General features: G+C 40.3%; 1 protein-coding gene and 1 long non-coding RNA gene across 3 annotated transcripts in view; one reads left to right on the forward strand and one right to left on the reverse strand.

The window, feature by feature from the left end:
- Window positions 1-20345, forward strand: part of LOC117934599 — a 71142-nt gene that overhangs the window by 22268 nt on the left and 28529 nt on the right. Inside the window, exon 1 of one of the 2 annotated variants that reach the window (XM_034856376.1) lies at window positions 17611-17706. The exons of the other annotated variant lie outside the window; for it this stretch is intronic. Coding sequence (XP_034712267.1) covers window positions 17649-17706 — 58 coding nt within the window. The 5' untranslated portion in view covers window positions 17611-17648. Of the gene's footprint in view, window positions 1-17610; window positions 17707-20345 lie in introns of those variants that run through there. 2 annotated transcript variants of the gene reach the window in all.
- Window positions 6294-7626, reverse strand: LOC117934603. The gene is made up of 5 exons (XR_004654518.1): window positions 7507-7626; window positions 7135-7155; window positions 7061-7089; window positions 6601-6610; window positions 6294-6336 (listed from the first exon to the last, which is right to left on the reverse strand). It is a non-coding gene; the product is annotated as an uncharacterized LOC117934603 (long non-coding RNA).

Here is a 20345-nt window from a genome sequence, read left to right on the forward strand (position 1 = left end):
AAGTTAAATAACAATTAACTAAAGATTAATTAACAATCGATTTACCATATATTAATGATAGTTATGATTAATGATTTATAACCCATAGCTTGTTAACAAACTATTATTAACCATTGACATAGAAGTATTCATTATCTATCTATATTAATAAACTTTTTTTTATAGCACACTAAACTAATGATAGAATAACCTAATTTATAACATTACTAATATTTAGTAAACAACGTAAATCATTACTGTGTTAATTTTTAACACTAAAATAAGTATTAACTAAAGTTAACATTCAATTTACTATTTATTAGTGATGGCTATTATATAAAGTGTTACCCCAGGACCCAAACTGGGCATCCAATATAGACACCAGCATGTAGGAAAAAGGCATAGCAGAGGATGTGCCTCCAGCACCAGATCATGAACATTGTTCATCATCTTCAGGAAATTCCACCAGATGCCCCTTTTTTTGGCTGAATGTCCTTTAACTTCCTCTTTCTTTGTGTTGGCATTCTAAACTTTGATGATTGATGATTAATTGCTCCTCAGATCTTTGCAGGGTAAATCCAGACAGTTTTATGTTGCACGACTAAAACAGTCTTTGAACTTATACATTCCACCAAAACAAGTTCCTTTCAGAGGCAGTTTTACAGGGATACCAATGCTTAGCTCCGCCCAAGACAATTGTGATTGGTTTAAAGAAATGCCAATAAACCCGAGCAGGTTTTTCTCCCATCTCACAATGCTGTGTGAAGTAGCCTGACCCTCCTCCACAGCACTTTGGCGGAAGGTCAGGCAAAGCGAGACTAGTCTGTTGTCTACACGTCTGTGGTGAATATTAGCCACCAAACAGGAGAGGAACAGACTACAATCATGATTGTGTCATTCTTGTACAGCTTTGGATGAGCTTGCTATCAAATTCAACGTTAAGCACTTGGTTATTGAACCATTGCTACTATTATAAGCTACACAATGTAGCATTAAACTCTGGGATGTCAGAAAATACTTCCACTATTAATAGACAAATGAATCTTGCAAAATGTGACGAAACAAACAAGTATTAAACATAGTTACAGTTACTAATGTTGTTTTGAATGGTATATTTTTCAAAACAATGAACTTTCTTGTACATGAGTGTTTGTATGTAAGTTTCTGTGGGAAACTATGATTTTCAGTATACAAAATATTTGAAAAATGTAAATCATAAATCATGTGATATTTAGCAGTTTTGGTGGGTAAAGAGAAAGTGTATCGGGGCATGTTTAATGTCAAGAGCTTCAATTAAAGTCCCAGTGATGTTTATGAATGAATGAAGCCCTGCCACATAATTTCCATAATTAAATTTCACAACAGTGTCAGTCAGCCGGTCTCAGCCTTTGATGTGTAAGCGATCACATGCATGTTTGTTGAGAATAAAAGAACTGGGAGTGGTGCATAGTTAAATTTAGCTATAAGATATTGATTTATTTAAACTCTTCTTCTTAAAGGTCCCATGGCATGAAAATTTCCGTTTAACATTAATATGCGTTCCCCCATCCTGCCTATGGTCCCCCAGTGGCTGGAAATGTTGATAGGTGTAAACCGAGCCATGGGTCTCCTGCTCCCCCTTTGAGAAAATGAAAGCTCAGATGGGCTGATCTGGAATCATCCCCCTTATGGGGTCATAAGGGGACAATGACATTTTCATTGAAAGAAATAGTGAGAGAGGTTGACTAAGAAAATGATGGGGTTAAAGTCACACTGAAGCCTTGGTAGCCTGGAAATCCAGACCCAAATCCAAAAGATTAAGAGTCTGGCATCAAGTAATTAAAGTCGCCCATCTTGAGGGGAGGCACCAAGCGTGCATTTGAAAATCTCACTGCACGCAATTGGATAACACTAAAACCAACTACAAGAACACACAGGGTGACGTGTCCAGAGCCGTAAGCTATTTTCCAGTTTTAATGTGATTTGTTGTGATAATGATGTACACGTGCTTCAAGTCAAAGGCAAGGCAATTGATATTACAAAAGACTAAGTGAAATCAACTTGGCATTCAGTGTTCTTGTTTAATGTTGGGTGCTAACTAGTGTTTAAGTTGCATCAACGCCACCTGCTAGGCTATGGGCTACTGGAGCGTGGAGCCCCCAAATCTCCTGACTCTTTCCTAAAAAACAGCTTGCTTTTTTGCATAACACTTAAATCTGGCAACTTGGCATACTAGTTAACGATCTAATGATATGATGAGAAAAAGTATTTTAATATTTATTCACACAATTGACTAAGGGAACTTATAACCAAATCTACACCACTGTTTTGATGAGGCACTGACATTGATACAAAGTTGTTCTTTTTTGCTTTGTGACTTTTGTTTATTGGTAGTATCCTGATTCAAGAATTGACGTGGGAAACACTGGAGAACTATTGTCTTTAAAAAGAAATATCATGAAAGATTACATTTTTTTATACTAATACCCAAATCATTCATTCAACTTAATTGACTTTCTTTTTTTTTCTCCTATCTTTAAGCATAACATGACCTGCTACAATCCTTCTAGCAACAGCTATCGCTACAGGTAAAATCTCTATGAACAAGTAACTCCAATGTTAAACAGAAAAAGGGTGTGGTGGCTGCAACCTGACTGACAACATATTTTTAGCATCTGTCCATGCTGATAGTCCTAGCTGCCTTTGAGGATAATAACAGTTGTTTCTATACTTTACATAGAGCAACATAAGTGCATGTTGTCTTTTTTGGACACATGAAGTGATCTGAAATTTGCAGTACATAATCTCCAGCACCCTGGTCTGTTGGAAAATATTTATCATGCAAATGAACACCCGGGTTAACCAGCTTCCCACAGTACATCCAAAGTCTGAGCGCGTCGTGATGGCATCAGGCTGGCAACTTTTACCAGGCCCACGTCAAATTTATGCGCTGCCCACAGGTGAGTCAGCCCTTGGGACAGCAACGGCGAGATCTCTGTGGGAGAGACATTCACAGCATTATTCAAAAGTGTGTGTGTGAGTTTCAGACTCCTTCCGCTGGAACACACTGCGCGCGCCGATCGCATGGTGTGACAGAAGTTTTTGATAACAGCCCGTGGAGACAGAGATAATTTTACTACTTCTCCATCCCCAGCACAAGTCCAGTCAGTCAGCTGGTGACAGTCCAGGACAAATTATCCCAAGTTTCTCCAGTGATCTGTGGGAGATTTAGACAAAGAGATATATGAGCATGAGAGTGTGGAATTCTGAAAAACATTCTCTGCTTATCAGTCAAGGTTACTGCTACTGCAAATTTATATCCATGCCAGTATATGTAAGCACACTCAAGTTCATCCGTATCTTCTTTGAAAAAAATCTTCAACAAACATGTCATCTGTTTCTGATGAGACAAAACAAGTGCAATGTAGGTTTTGTTCTGACATGAAGTCAGCAAGGGGTTAAATCACATCTCTGGCCTCATGCAGAAGGCTTGCAGCATGACCCAGAGAGATCCACCACTGAAAAAAAATCAGCTGAGATGTGTGTGTGTGTGTATGTTTTGTAAACAATGAGTCAGGCTGGGCAGTGACGTCTAATATAACTCCTATGCCAAAACGTAACATGAGATCTCTACTTAACAAATTCACAGGACACAGGAGAGAACAAAAACAAACATTTTGCACTTCTCTCCTGCTCCGAATCATTTAGATCCCTATTTACACACACATCATGGAGGTTGAAAATGTTTCTGGTAGAATCGCTCTGCTTGCACTTTTGCAAAGAACAACTCTACCAGAAAGCTTTAAATTTGCTAATAAAGATTTTTGGAGCACATATTTTGTTGCACCCATTTAAACCAAAAACTCTACATCCCTTCCTTGCACATTCAAATAGTAGTAGCCAATTTATACACCTCAGGTAAAAACATTGCATAAGTAGGAATATCTTCTACATGTTTTTTGTTCTAGGTGACAATATTGTGTCTAGAATTCTCCCGTGCGAGGAAGAGTGTGATGTTCATGGACTGTAGCGTGTGAAAGCATTTACTTCATTGCAAGCAGATTAGTTAGTGTTTTTTATTTTATTTTCACTTCCCTCATCTGGTGCAGATCCAGCTGGCTCAGACTCTCCACCACTCTCCTCCCCCCTCCTCCCGTCCTCCTGCCTGTTGCTGGTTGTAGGCGCAATTCCAGCTGGTGGACCCCTCTGTTCTCGTTTGCGTTCTTGTTTTGGGGATGGGCATTTGTCTGCCTAGTGACCTCTTCCTCCACAGTTGAAACATCTGTCTCGGCCCAATGCTGGCTTCTGCCCTCCACCTCGCCCTCCGCCTTTTCCTCTTGCTTTGCCTTTGCTTCTGGACCCCACTTCTCCAACCAACGTTGACACTGTCTAAGTTATTTTTTTTCTGTTTCTCTTTTTTTCTGCATGTTCAGCTGACTTGTCGCATTGGATGATGGTCCACAATGTTGTTGTTAATGTCAGATGTAGTCGGGGAGAGGCCGTGGCTGCTTGTAGAGAGAGAGCTTGCAGCGAGGTGGATGCTGTGTGGGATCTTGGTTGTTCCTTGCGCTTGCTTCTGGGGGAGACACGGACGGTGTTTCTCCCTTCGGCCTGGATGGCGGAGGAGGGTAGGCTGGTGGTGGGTTGAGCAGCTGATCGCCATCATTGAGACTCAGAGAGAGAGAGAATGCATTAGTGACAGTGTTCATATCTCCTTTCTGTGTTTCAACAGTATTATCTGTTCCCTCCTTAGTTACTAGTTTTTTCATCGTTTTTCTTTCCCTACAAGTGGCTTCTTTCATCCACTGACTAAAACATTCTTTGCTTTTTTCTATTTGAATCAGATCTTGGGTGGTAATTGTTTTTCCCCCTCTCAATAGCTTTTCTTCTTCTTCTAAATCCTGTTTTAGCATTCTAAGTTTACCTGTACTTAAAGAACCATTTTCAGGAAAATCGTGTTTTGTTGCCCAATAGTGCAGGCATTCTATACATTTAGGCCCAACTTTTTTCACCATTTCATCCACTGCCAGGCCCCGAAGGAACGTGTGACTTTGAGCTCTTGTTACCCATACCAAAAGCAGATAACAACAAGCGGAAGTACTTCTCTATTTGCATAATCGTCACTATACAACCCAGTTTAGTTATCTGCAAACAACTGGAACTTAATTTAAGCTACGATGACGATGATGTTTATCTGTGATAGATTTTTTTCGCTGAAAATCCTGATAAACAGGCATGATGACTGTTTATCTGTAATGATTTAAAAATCTATCTGTCAACCCCGTATTTGACCGTTTTGGATGGAATGTTGTCAATTTGTGCTTTTTATCTGTTATACATAACACAATGGATGCCTAAAGAACCCTTTTCTCCTGTTTTGTACACAACTACAGAAGACAGCACCTACAACAGCAGCACCTATGACGGCTGCATCTACGACAACAGCACCCAAAACTTCTGCCCCAAAAACAGACGCACCTACAACAACAGCACTAACAACAGCAGTACCTACAACAGCAGTACCTACGACAGCAGCACCAATATCACCCACACCCAAAACTGCCGTACCAAAAATAGCTCCACCTACAACTGCAGCACTTATGACAGCTGCGCCTACAACTGCCGAATCAACAACAGCTGCACCCACAACAGGAACACCTACAACAGCAACACCAACAATTGCACGACCAACAGCAGGTGCATCTATGACAGAAGCACCTAAAACAGCTGCACCTACAACAGCATCACCAGCAAAAGAAGCACATACGACAGCAGCACCTACAACAGCTCCTCCTACAACAGAAGCACCTACAACAGCAGCACCTATGAAAGCAGTACCTACAACGGCTGCACCTACAACAGAAGCACCAACACACGCATCAACAAAAGCTGCACCAACAACAGATGCACCTACGACAGAAACACCAACAACAACAGAACCTAAGACAGCTGCACATACAACAGATACACCTACGGCTGCAGCACCAACAACACCAGAACCTAAAACACCTGCACCTACAATGGACTAACTACGACAGCCACACCTGCAATTGCAGAACTCACCAACAATAGCCCCAACTACATCAGCAGCATCAACAACAGAGGCACCTATGACAGCTGCACCTACAACAGCAATACCTACAACATTAGCACCAACAACCCCAGGACCCACAACTGCCACAACAAGAACAACTGCACACACAACAGCAGCACCTACTACAGCCGCATCGGCAACAGATGCACCTAGGACAGACCCACCAAAAACAGAAGCATCTACCACAGCTGCACCCACAACAGAAGCACCAACAACAGCCACCCACATAACTACTGCAACAACAACAGTCACACGCACAACAGCAGCACCTTCGAAAGTGGCACCTACGACAGCTGCAGCTACGAAAGCAGCACCAACAACAACAGATTTACCTACAAAAGTTAAACCTACGACAAGTGCACCAACAATTGTTGCCTCAACAAAAGCTGCACCAACAACAGCGACACCTACAACAGCAGCAGCAGCACCTACAACACAAGAACCTACGACTGCCGCACCAACAACAGTAGCACCCACAACTGCCACACCTACAACAGCTGCATCTACAAATCCAGAACCTACAACGGCCATACCTACAACTGGAGTACCTACAACCTCCTCACCTACAACAGCAGCAACAACAACGGCAGCACCTATGTTAGCTAAATCTACAACTGCCGCACCTACGACAGAAGCGTCTACAACAGCTGCACCAAACACAGCAGCACTGACAACCGGTGCACATACAACAGCTGCACCTACAAAAGCAGCAACTACTACAGCTGCAACTACAACTGGAGTACCTACAACAGCCGCACCTAAAACAGCCACACCAACAATGGCAGCACCAACAACAGCCGCACCTAAAACAGCAGCCCCAACAATAGTAGCACCAACAACACCCGCACCCACAACTACCGCACCAACAACAGCTCCACATAAAATAGCAGCAACTACGTCAGCCGCACCGCCAACAGATGCACCTATGACAGCAGCACCAACAACAGAAGCACCTACAACTACAGCACCACTAACAGCAGCACCTAAAACAAGAGCACCATCAACAACTGCACCTATGAAAGCAGCACCTACAAAAGCTGCGCCTACGAAAGCAGCACCTACAAAAGCTGTAGCTACAACACCAGAACCTACAAAAGCCGCACCTACAACTAGAGCACCTACAACAGCCGCAACTAAAACTGCAGCACCAACCACGACCGCACCTAAAACAGTAACACCAACAAAAAATAGACCCACAAAAGCAAAACCTACGACAGCTGAACCAACAACTGCCGGACCAACGACAGAAGCAACAGCTGCACCAACCTAAGCTGCACCCACAAGTGGTTCACATACAAAAGCAGGTTCTACAACAGCTTCACCTATGACAGCATTGCCAACAATAGAAGCACCTACGACAGCAGCATGTATGACAGCTGCACCTACATTAGCAGCAACTACTACAGAGCCACCAAAAACGGTACCCACAACTGCCACACAAACAATATCTGTACCTACAATGGCAGCACCTACAAGAGCTGCACCTACGACAGCAGCACCTAAAACAGCCGCACCTACGACCAGCAGCACCTACAACAGCAACACCTATGACAGCTGAACCTACAAAAGCTGAACCTACAGCCGAACCTACAACTGCCTCAACAACGACTGGAGCAACGACAGCCGCGCCCACGACTGCCACAACAACAACAGCTGCACCTACAACTGGAGTACCTACGAAAGCCTCACCGAGAGCAGCAGCCTCAACAAAGGCAGCATCTACAATAGCAGCACCTACGACAGTAGCACCAAACACAGCTGTACAGACAAGTGGTGCACCTGCAACCCCAGAACTTACAATGGATGCACCTTTGTCCGTTTTTAGCACTAAATTTGACAAAAGCTCTGCAAATTTAGATTAGAATTCAGAGTATAACAGATAGAACTGGTTGCAGTGATTTCCAACTTGGGTGTGAAAGACTAAGAAAAAGACTTTCAAATGAGTTATTTAGTTTAGGTTTAGCACTGATTAGTGGACTAGAATCAAAGATAGCTGCAACTCCACCTCCTCGGCCTGTGCCTTGAGGAATGTGAGTATTGATATGACTGGGAGGGGTGGATTCATTTAGACTAACTCATTCTCCATCACCCAGCTCAAAATAAATCAATATTAGAATCTGATATTAAGTCAATTACTAGTACACCTTTAGAAGAGAGAGATCTGATGTTTAAGAGTCCACATTTAATTTTTCTATTCTTTTGCAATATTGCACTTGTGGTTTTAACTGTTATGAGGTTTTCATGCACAGCTCCTCTTTTTACCTTTGATTGAAATAATTTCAATGGTCGGGGGACAGACATCGTCACTATGGGGTTTTTACTAGGTAACTCCTAGGATGGAGGAGTAGAAAAGTGTGTTAGACTGCGACTCTGCCTCCTGGTCCCAACTCTGGATTGTCAAGAATTAGGTCCACCAATAAACTCGCTATACATGTTATCACTGGTTAGATTTAGCAGGGGTCCAGAGAAAACTACGGTGTCCGATATTGACTTTGCGTATGTACACACATATACAACAGTAATCTTGGTGACGTCCGTTTGGCGTAACCGGGAGTCATTAACACCAACGTGAATAACAGTCTTACTGTATTTACATTTATCCTCGGCCAGTAGTTTCAAATAAGACTCAATGTTGCCGGCTCTGGCCCCGGGGATGCACTTAACTATGGCTGCTGGCTTTGCTAACTTCACGTTTCGGTAACACTTTATAATAACCATCATTTATAGATGGTAAATTGATGGTTAATTCATTTTTAGTTATTTATCATTTAACTGTTAGAAAACCGTCAGTTAACTGTTAACAAACAATTAAATTATAATTAACAATGATTACTAATTATTAGAAGTGCTTTGTTAAGAGTTACTAGTTGGTTTGTAAACCGTCTATAAACAGTGTCTGGATGGTTATTATGAAGTTGCAACAGATGACTATAATACCTTGTTAAATAGTTAATAAATACTTTATAAACCATTTATAAACATTGTTTATACAGATAATTAATACTTTGTTAAGGGTTGTCTGGATGTTTATATAAAGTTGTGACTGATGTTTTTTATAGTTATTAGTAAGTGCTTGGTAACGCAATGAGAAATATTTTGCCCTTCATTAAATTATATACAAAAAAACAAATATATAAATGAAAAATGGCCTGCAAGTCAGAGCGGGATATTAAAAAAAAACTTACTAATAAAACCTTTATTCGAAAAATTTCAATCAAAGTTACTTACTGAAAATTGAAATATTTGTAAACATAAAATAAAGGGCTATTCGTATGTTTTCCATGCCTGTATTAAAAAAAAAAATGGTATTGGTGCTCCTCTAATTTTACAGTGTGGTCAAAAATTTAAAAAGAACAATGACCATACATTAAAAATGAATGAACATGCACAAACCTTTACATTGCACAGTCCTTTTTGATCATTACAATTTCAACATCACTCTAGTCAGCTTCCCAACCAATTACTTCTTCTCGATCTTATTGTAGGGTATGAGCTTACCCACCGCTTTATTATTATTAATTTTTATTTATTTATATTGGCCCTTACTTGTGTATTGTTGTTAATGAAGTCTTCACATCTGCTGAGGAAGTCAGCTATCTTATGCAGTTTGTTGTATCCTGCCATTAGTTCTTCAAACTTTTGTGGGGAAGATATGGCAAGCTCTGCAATCACCGCTTTAGACCTCACTGTCAGCTCTGTCACTCCAGCATGTGCACATGCTTCTCCCAATTTCATGCAATGGTTGTATGCCCTCAACACCCTCTTGTATCTTTTGATGATCTCTATTGGGCTTCTGACTGCAAAAGTAGACAACAGTTCATAACTATAAACTTGTCAATCACTTGACTGCTCAAAATACAAGTACACAGCATAAATTGGGGTATGTATCTCTTTCACAAAATGAAAAACAGTTAACCCTGTTAAAATTGTATAGGATTAAACCATAAAACCTAAATAATGGCACAAACTAATAACTTGCCATATGAAATTCTCCTTCCACAGATGTGACTGATGTCTTTAACCCTCTTAAGTATTTGTAGTTCACTTTTAAAGCAAAATAATATAATATCTCCTGGTTTGGCTTCTTTGGGTGTAATTTAGGTAAAAGTGATGTGTTCCAAGGGGAAGCTTCCTCAAAATCTTGAAAAAAATAAAGCTCTTTTTACCCAGAGATCTATATCCAGCTAATTTTGGTGTATTCTCGCATTGGCAGACCTATCTCCCAATTGCAGTTTCAGCACTCTAGTAAGGTCTGGCTATACGGTTTTATGCCTGATGTAGCAGTGGTGGGGGAGGGAAATCTGGCATATGACAGACATGCCAGAAGTTAGGTTTTTACCCAGCAAGGTACATCTAGCCAGCATGGGTTCGATGTGATTTGCAGAGGTTTGGAGATATCCAAGGAGATAGGCTTTCATTCAATGTAGCTCAAAGCACCATGATTAACATTTCCACACCTTTTTCAGAAAGCATGACATAATAACTACCAACAATCCTTAGACCTTGTTGTGAACAGTTTAATGGAAAACTATTATGGCATGGTACTTTGTTAGAAAATGGTTCCCAATAAAACTGATCACAACCAGATCTGATAGCATCCTGTGTAACCATGTCATGATTTCTGGAAAGAAACATTGCTGTCGAGTTTTTCCAATATATTTTTGATGCAACAAACCAAATGCCATTTCTCTACGGTTAATATCTCCAAGAGTAAAAACATGTAGCTGTTTTTTGCTTTTGGTAAACTTTCCTTTAAATGTTATATCCTTGATGAGTAAAACCACTTTGGTCATAAAAATGGTTTGCACCCAATCTAAAATAAAAAACCTAAGTAGAAATGTTTCAGATTTGTAAGTTTAACCACAATTTATAAAAATGTAATTATACTTTGGCCCCTTAATTCACCTCTTTTGCCAAGTGGTGTCCTTCCTTTTGCCACCTTCTTCTTTTGTCTTCTTTTCTTCTTGTCCTTTTTGATGTATCTCTTTTTTGTGTGCTTTTTGTGATACTTCTTTTTTTGCCATTTTTTCTTTTTATCGTCCTCTGAAGATAAGGAGAAAGATGAAGAGGAGGAGGTGGTGGATGAGGAGGAGGCAGATGCAGATGACGATGAAGTTTGGTTAGACCCCGTCCCTACAGCAGGGTTATTGGCTAAAACAATAGGAAATATAATTAAAATAACAGGGTTAATATTAACATCAAATAGCGTACCCACAAAAAACAAAATTCAATCCACTCTTAACTAGGGTTACCTACAAAGTGCCCATTCTAGTAGTGAAAATTGCATTAGAAATTTAAATTTGGAGGAAAGTGATAACGCTATTGTGAGATCCGATGTATATTAATCTAGTCTGCCAAATGCTTCAAAAGTTTAATAATTCAAAAAATATAATCTTCTTAGTGTGCAATTACTCACTACATCAAATTATAATATGCAGCATAGAAAGAAAAACACCTGCTAATTGTTGGTGAAGGAAGTCCATGTCCTTTTTTAACTGCTTGATTTGTCTTTTCAGCAAGCATTCTTTTATCTTTGCCTTTTGGAGCAGCACTGAGACTGTTGGAGACATATTGATGGCTGGAAATAAGAGAAATAAACTTAAGTGCATCTAAAAATTAAACATTAAATACATGTCCTTCTTTATGTGAACTGCTGGTTAATAAACCTGGTGATTGTAAACAACCTCTGTGTGAATACAAATGTTCCAACACGATTTCCACTGAACAATTCAGAAATTTTAAACTTCTCAGTAGATTGACCATATTTATTTATTTATAATAGTTTGCCCTCAGAAAAACAGCATTGACTTATTGTGACCAGTCAGTCTACACAATTATGCAGACATAAATGTATGCTTTTCTTACAGATAACACAATCCATTTAATTTTATGATAACTACATCCCTGCATAACTCAGACAATCTTAATATTTGGTATTTGGTTATTTGTGACGCTGTGTATATATGAAAACTAACAATATCTACCACATGTTTTTAACTTATCTAGTTTTGGATGTCTGGATTTGGTACAGTTATAAATTAAAAGGCACTTGGAGCAGAACTGTGAAAGACAGGCACGGAGCCAGCTCTGAGTAGGAGTGTTAGGTCGCATGCGCTTCTTGCCTTGCCCTACGCACTCACTAAGTAGTAACGTTACAGATTAAAAGTTAGCAGAACTATCTAACTCCGAACGCCATGAACTGTGCTTAACGTTATATGATCAATATATAGACATTTAAGAATTGTATATTTAAGAAAACAGAATATGGGAAATAGCCTGGAAGCACAAATATTGTTCAATGCTATCCAGACCTGTAACTTACTAAAATAAAATTCCAAATTTTCCCATAACGTTACTGTTAAGTAATTTTAGTGAGCAGCAAGGGCTAGCTACAATGCCAACAAATGGCTACATGCCAACAGGTTAACCAAACTCACCTGTACTCAGAGATTGGTGTTCACAGTCTGTGTGACCGCTGGTTTCAAATAAAATACTGCATCTATCCCTCTCAAAACCTTGACACTTCTTGTTTGCGGGGTAATCCTCATCGCTGGTAACTTTGGTATTAAAGTTTTTGCTGACGGGGGGTGTCCTCCAGGTTTTGCTGTCCATGTGCACCTACACCGATGTTAGCATCATCCATGCTGCTGATGGTAACGTCAAGTGCAGCCATCTCTTTCCTCGACCGCGTTGGTGTCCCTAATTTGTTATCCATTTTTTATGCTTTGCCATATCTTGTCAAATGTCTTTTCTTTGCCGACATGGTTAGTTAGAAATATCAGTACAGATACTCTGTAGCCAGCTAGTTTTAAACCTCTGATTTTAGCAATATGGCTAACGCTCCCTGGTTACGCTTTGACCCGCCCTACTCTGCCTCTGATTGGTTAGAAGTCATTACCTACGGTTTGTTAGGTTGGGTGTCTTTCTCTAGCTTTCACTCTGGGTTGGCTATGTTCAGAGCATACTATGGTTCAGAGTCCGATATGCATGAGTAGTGAAATAGTTTGGTACGGTCAGAGCCAATCCAAGGCACAGTATGGGCGGGTTACAGCCATACAGGTGGCGGGCGGGCTGTAGGCATTTGGGCGCACTTTTGGCTCTAACAGTTCTGGTCTGAATAACTTTTCCGTGTGTAGCCCATTTGATGGAAAATGCCTGTTTTACCAAGTGAACTTAGGGAGTTAAATCAAGGTAGCCGATTGAAAAGCAAACACCATAAGCACCTAAAAAAATGGCTAAAGAAAAGACAACTTCTGAAACAAAAGATGAAATGAAACATTTGCCACCACAAAAAGAAGATGAAGCACTGCAGTCGTGGAGACCTCTATGAATGGTAGGTGGGCCTAAATAATATGGGCATACATGGCCTAAAGGTCTGATATTACTTAAGATTTTTTTGTTGTTACTGTAGCTTATAGGCCTAGTTTTCTTCTTTTTTTACTGTGTATTTAGCATTTATCTAACAGTATATTTAGTATTTGTCTTACAGTTTACTTAGGTATCTATTAAATTTATTTACTGATGCTTTTAGAGTGACCGGACACTTTTCTAAGTGATTTTCCCTATTTAATTTACTCCATTAAGGTTTCAGTAAATCCGTAGCCTACATAGTTTTAAGCCTGGAACCAAGTCAACCAACTACAAGATGAATAGTGGCCATAAGACATTTCATTTAGCGCTAAAATGTTGTAAATGGAAAAATAGCAAAGATAACGTTACAAGACTGTGTAGCTAACATAACTCTAGACTTCAGTGGTAGCATTTAGGTGAGTATAATAGTAGTAAAAGCATTCTTCATTTTACTTGTTACCCCTGAAGTACCCCAAAGGTTCCAGTCCATGCTTTAGGAAGCACCGATAAAAGACTGAATAAAAGAATGACAATACAAATGTTTGCCATTTGTTCAATCTCAAGTCTCTTACTCAAACATTTTTTATTCTTAAAAAAAGGTTCTTGCATTGAAGCAAAACAATTTAAACAGATATCATAACTATTATGGGGTATCTTTGAATTCCATTGGATCTCAAGTTGTGCCTTGTTCCATAGGGTATGTCAACAGAGGACCAGACATAGAGCCGTTGTCAGAAAATCTATCCGACACCAGTCAATATTTAGCAAATCCAAGATATCCCTTTTCAGCTGGATGTAATTTGTGTACAGGTATGGAAATCAAATTTAAGTTCAAGAATAATCCAAATAAATAAATAAATCCAAATAATCAAAGTGCCTGTAATTTAGGTAATATATTACACTAAAACCAGTGGTAGGCTAAAGGATACAGAAAGTCAATATACATAATTTTATTGCTGGAATATTCTAAAGGCAAGTGACATCTCTTTGAAAATCACAGTGAATGGTCGCATCCAAAGAGATACTGGCACTTTTTAAATGCATTGGATAAATTAAACACACCTTCTGGGTTCCATTAATGTAAGCTACTTTTTAGTGCAGATGGTAATACCTTTTCACAATAGCTTGCGAAAGTGCAAGTTAGTGGCAAATGGCGAAGAACATGTTAATTGTTGTTTTAGACAGTGGATGGACAATACGTCTAATTTTTAATCTAACTCAGATTAATCTAACTCTTTTTAATCAATTGTCAGCATTCTGTGTTTCAGTGGTCAAATAATTACAGTAAATATTAGTTGGCAATGTGTGGCATATGTCAATGCTGAAACGGGCTGCCACACTCAACACATTGAGAGGGCCTGGAGGAGCTACAAGGAGACAATTGGTAGACTCTAAGGGAATCGCACGGAGGATCTGCTCAGAGACCATTTCATTGTGATCGAGTGGAATGAATGTTTGGGTAAAAAACACCATAATGGTCGAGTAGGACGCCTGCTCCACGATATAGCTAAGCAATATAAATAGAAATAAATTATGTCAAGTTTCTGGAGCTTGTGATGTTAATCGCTTTGTGTCTTTTATTGTTATTGTGGTCTCTAAAGTACCCCTACCCCAGTATATAGTAGATTATGTATTTTGTATGCTAATTTCTTGTAATAACTTTTTTTTAGTAATCCCTTTGTTCTTGTCTACCCGTGTTCATCTGCGGTAAATGTAAATGTGCTGTATTTATATAACGCTTTTCTAGTCTTAACAACTACTCAAAGCGCTTTTACATCATACAGGATACATTCACCAATAATACACATTCATACACTGTGGCAGAGGCTGCCGTACAAGGTGCCACCTGCTCATTAGATAAACACTCACACACATTCACACTCCAATGCGCAGCAATGGAGGCAACTCGGGTTTCAGTGTCTTGCCCAAGGACACTTTGACATGGGAGTGCAGGGCCACAGCCGCCCGGTACATTGTCAAGTGATCAATTTACTGATCAGACTATGTTATCAGTGCAAAAATAATCACTGTTTTATGGACAACTAATAAAAGATTTAAGTGTACCAAATAAAGTAACTTGATGCTTTATACACTTATTTATAATTAACTAATTATTATAAACCACCCACCAGTTGCAACTTTTTAATAGGCATTCCAATAATTCTTATTGACGTTATCCAAAGTATTAACTATTTAACAAGTATTATCGTCATCTGTTGCATCTTTATAATAACCATCTAGACACTGTTTATAGACGGTTTTCAAACCAACTAGTAACCCTTAACAAAGCACTTCTAATAATTAGCAATAATTATTAATTATAATTTAATTGTTTGTTAACAGTAAACTGACTGTTTCCTAACAGTTAAATGCTAATTAATAAACTGTTAATTTACAATTAGTGAACATTATTTCTTATAATTTAATTGTTTGTTAACAGTAAACTGACTGGAGCTGCCAATAATCAGAGAGAATCAGAGTTTGTCAGAGTGTCTCTGAGTGAGGAAACTCTGTTAGAAACGTGAACTGGCTTGTGGTGGTCCGTGGGCTTTGAAAGCTTACGCTTATTTCTGCTTCGAACAGTCACCCAGCCATGCTTTCCTGGCTGCTCACGAGTTGCCGGGGGACAACTATCAGAGGTTAACTCAGGCTCAGGCCGGCCCGCACCGACTACAAGGGGGTGGTTAGCTACAGTAACTAATGACTGATCTATCATGGTGCAGATCCGGACTTCTAACTCACTAAGCCTCGCCTCCATGTCTATAAATAAACTACACTTGTTACACATACCATAAAAAGGATGCAGAGGAGTAACGTAACATCTCACACATCGAGCATGAGAAAGTAAGTGAGGGAGAAGGAGACGACATGGCTAACTGCTAAGCTAAAGTCGCTAACAGCTAAGCTAAAGTAGACCTAGAGCTGTTCTCATTAGGGCCTGTGCCCACCCATTAATGCACAACACTTATCTCAAGTTCCAGTCACTTAACCACCAGATGTGACTAACTTAGGGTGACCAGACGTCCCCGGTTTTGGTGACTTGTCCCAGGATCTGTCCACCGGAAATGTCCCCGGTTTTCACTGTGACTGACAGACCCAAAATTGGAACAAAAGAAAGAAAACGGAGCCGATAGTCGGACACCCTACACCAGCAGGCTCAAGAAAGCCAGAGCAGTGATTATTTACATAAGTCTGGTGGGTTTAGCGAACGCAATTTTCAGACTTTGCAGAATTTTATGTTTAAAAAAAGGATCTTAATCTTTAACAGAAAGGTCAACCTCCTTAGAAATCCTTTCCATAATGTTATCAATCTGAGTCTGTCAGTAGCAAAACAAGCTCTTTTATTAACTTAAATACAAGCTGGACAATTATCCGATTAACTTACAGTGTAGCTGTTTCTCTGCTGCCGACTGCAGAGATCTCGTTTAATATTACTACTTGCATCCGATACTCAATGAGCTGTTGCAGAAACAAGCCTAAAGCAATAAAGCAAAAGCTGGCGGATAAATGTAGTTCAGTAAACATTACAAAATTCCCCTCTGAGGTGTAGTTGACTACAAGTATGAAGTAGAAGCAGGGGTGATTCTAGGATCAGACCTTTAGGGGGGGCTCACGTAGTATATACGCTTCTGAGCTGAAAATGTCCCCGGATTTTGTCTGAGAGATCTGGTCACCTTAGGCTAACTGCTAAGCTTAAGTCACTAACAGCGAAGCTAGCGTTGAAAAAGGTTATTTAACGAAAGTCACTGCAAATGTAAAGAACTGTGAGTGCTTAGGCAGAACTACTATAAGAATAAGTGTTTATTGGACAGTTAGCCGCTGTAACAGCAAATATAAGAAATTGAACTGTATTTAGTGAGCAGCAATACGCTACCAACACACAAGCACCGGAAACGGAAATGAGTTAGGTACGCGTATTGCAACAGGTTGAGTGAAGTTGTTTAGTCTCCATAATCGTAGGTGCAGCAACCTACAGCTGCTGCACCTATGACAGAAGCACCTACAACAGCTGCACCAACAATGGCAGCACCTACAACCGAAGCACCAACAATTGATGTACCTACAACAGCCGCACCTACGACAACAGTATCAAGAAAAGCATCACCTACAACAGCAGCCCTTACGACAGCAGGACGTACAACTGCCGCACAAACAACAGCTAAACCCACTGCCACACCATCAACAGCCATACCTACAACTGTAGCACCAACCACTTTGGCCCCTAAACAAGAACCTCCCAGTAAACATGACAGCAGTATATTTTTCACTTGCCCTTTCTGACCCCACCAGCACTGAATTCAAAAATCTTGACCAATCAGTCAAATACTTTGAGTGCATTTTTAAATTATACACTTGTCATTGATTAAATTCAACTTTGTCATTAAACAGGTACACGTACAAGGCAACGAAATGCAGTTTGGGTCTAACCAGAAGTGCAATAGCAGTGAGTGCAGGATCCAATAGTTTCAGAAGTGCAGGATGGATATGTACTGAATAAATATAGAAATGAATATTATTATTAACAAAATCTTACAGATAGATTTGTCCTATGTATATAATATAGATAACAAGTATTGTGAACAAGATTTACAGGTGAATATGTACTATGAATATACATACAGATGGGTATCACTATAAACAGACTTTTTACAGATAGATACATATAATAAGTTAAGTTAAAATGAGCAGTATAACAATGGATTTAAATGTAGTACAAACAAAGTTTGGCAGAAGCTATCCACATTAAAGTGCAGTGGAAAGTAATTGCATTTTACAGTTAATGTACAGTATTGCAGATGTATATGTAAACACTTTGGTACCGTAAATAAACAGTCAGAAATACCAGTCAAGGTAAGTAGTGCAAGATGCAGATATAAACAGTGCAGGTGAACATTATAGTGTTGCAGATAACAAAATGGAGGCAGGTGTGAGGAGGGAGAGGCGAGTCTGTCAGTAAATGAGGGGAGTGGGATCAGTGAGGATTAGAGTTCAATAAAGACAGAGCTCTGAGGAAAAAACTGTTCTTTAGTCTGCTGGTCCTGGTCCAGAGGCACCTGAAACGCCTACCGGAGGGCAGGAGAAAAGACAGTCTTCGGGCGGGGTGAGAGGAGTCCTTAAGGAGGCTGCGAGCTCGATGCAGACAGTGTTTCCTCTGGATGTGCTTGATGGCGAGTAGTGGCGTCCCAGTGATGCGCTGGGTGGTTTTCACCACCCGCTGCAGTGCCTTGCGCTCTGCCACAGAACAGCTCCCATACCACACTGTTGCACAGTTGGTCAGGATGCTTTCCATTGCACAGCGATAGAAGTTCACCAGGATAGTCGAGGAAAGCTGATTCTTCCTCAGTGTCCTCAGGAAGAAAAGCCGCAAATGAGCCTTCTTGACCAGGCAGAAGGTGTTGGTTGACCACGTCATGTCTGCCGAGATGTGGATCCCCAGAAACTTGAAACTGGAGACATGCTCAACAGCCATTCCATTGATGTGGATGGTGTCGTGCTTGCCTCTTTACTCTTTTCTGAAGTCCACGATGAGCTCCTTGGTTTTGGTGGTGTTCAGGAGCTGGTTATTTTCAGTGCACCATGTGGCCAGGTGCTTGATCTCCTCCTTATAGGCAGTCTCATCGTTGTTGCTGATGAGACCAATCACAAGACCAATCAATGTTGTCCGCAAACTTGATGATGGAATTAGATTCGCACACAGGCTTGCTGTTGGAGGTGAAGAGGGAGTAGAGAAACGGGCTTAGCACACAGCCCTGTGGTACACTAGTGTTGAGTGTGATGGACGTGGAGCAGTTATCAGAAGGGCCAAGGTCAGATCAGCTGCATGGTGGCTCCGAGTCAAAGGAGCAGCACGCCACGTGCCGGCCTGGTCCGCGCCGACTCCTGGGGAGGACTTGTCCGCGCCGACTCCCGGTGAGGATTGGTCGGTGTCAACTCCCGGTGAAGACTGGTCCCAAAAGCAGAGCACAACAGGCAGGTAGTGATTTATTAAACAAAAAGAGTCCAAGCAAAAATCAAAAAGTGGAGGGGCAAGGAAAAACAAAAAACGGAGCACAGGGACTGGCAAAACTCACAGTAAGGAAAAACTCACAGGGAAGAAAACCCACAGGGAGGAAAACTCACGGGGAGGGCAATGGCGGGTAAGACATCTGGCGGGAAAACAAGCAGGACAACATGAGACGCTAACAGGAACAAGGATATAGGACACTGGACAAAGAAAGCACACAGACTAAAACAGAGGTTAACAAGGAAACAAGAAGCAGGTGACAAGAGGGCTGGGAAACAGGGGGAAAACATCAGGTAATCATGGAGGCGAGAAAGCACAGGAAGTAAACTAAATACAAAATGAGACAGAGAATAAACTTCAAAATAAAACAGGAAACAGAACACATAAAAGACCAGACCCAAAAAAACACACAAAGAAAACGTGAGACAAGACAGGACCATAAAGCCCAAACACTGTTAAGTCACTGAAAAAACAAAATAAGTAAAAGTACATAAGAAATAAGCAGTAGCTATAAATGCTATGAATATACATATGTATATATATATATACATATGTATATTCATAGCATTTATAGCTACGACCTACGGCCCTTGATAGATAATGATTAAAATGCTTAAAGCTAGTTCATGAGCTAAGTCTTAGCAAGACACACAGTTTTAGTTAGAATACAAAGACTTTGGGTTAGTATTATGGCGTAGCCTACCACTAGACTGCAATTCTTTGTTATCAGGCTGCTCGGAAAAGTCCATAAGGACTCTTCAGCTGATCCAGAAAGCTGCGGCACGTGTTCTGACAGGAACCAGGAAAAGAGATCACATTTCTCCTGTTTTAGTTTCTCTGCATTGGCTTCCTGTAAAATTAAGAATAGAATTTAAAATCCTTCTTCTCACCTACAAAGCTCTTCATGGTCAGGCTCCATCTTATCTTAAAGAGCTCATA

Source organism: Etheostoma cragini, chromosome 19, assembly GCF_013103735.1.
Source record: "Etheostoma cragini isolate CJK2018 chromosome 19, CSU_Ecrag_1.0, whole genome shotgun sequence".
Classification (NCBI taxonomy): Eukaryota; Metazoa; Chordata; class Actinopteri; order Perciformes; family Percidae; genus Etheostoma; species Etheostoma cragini.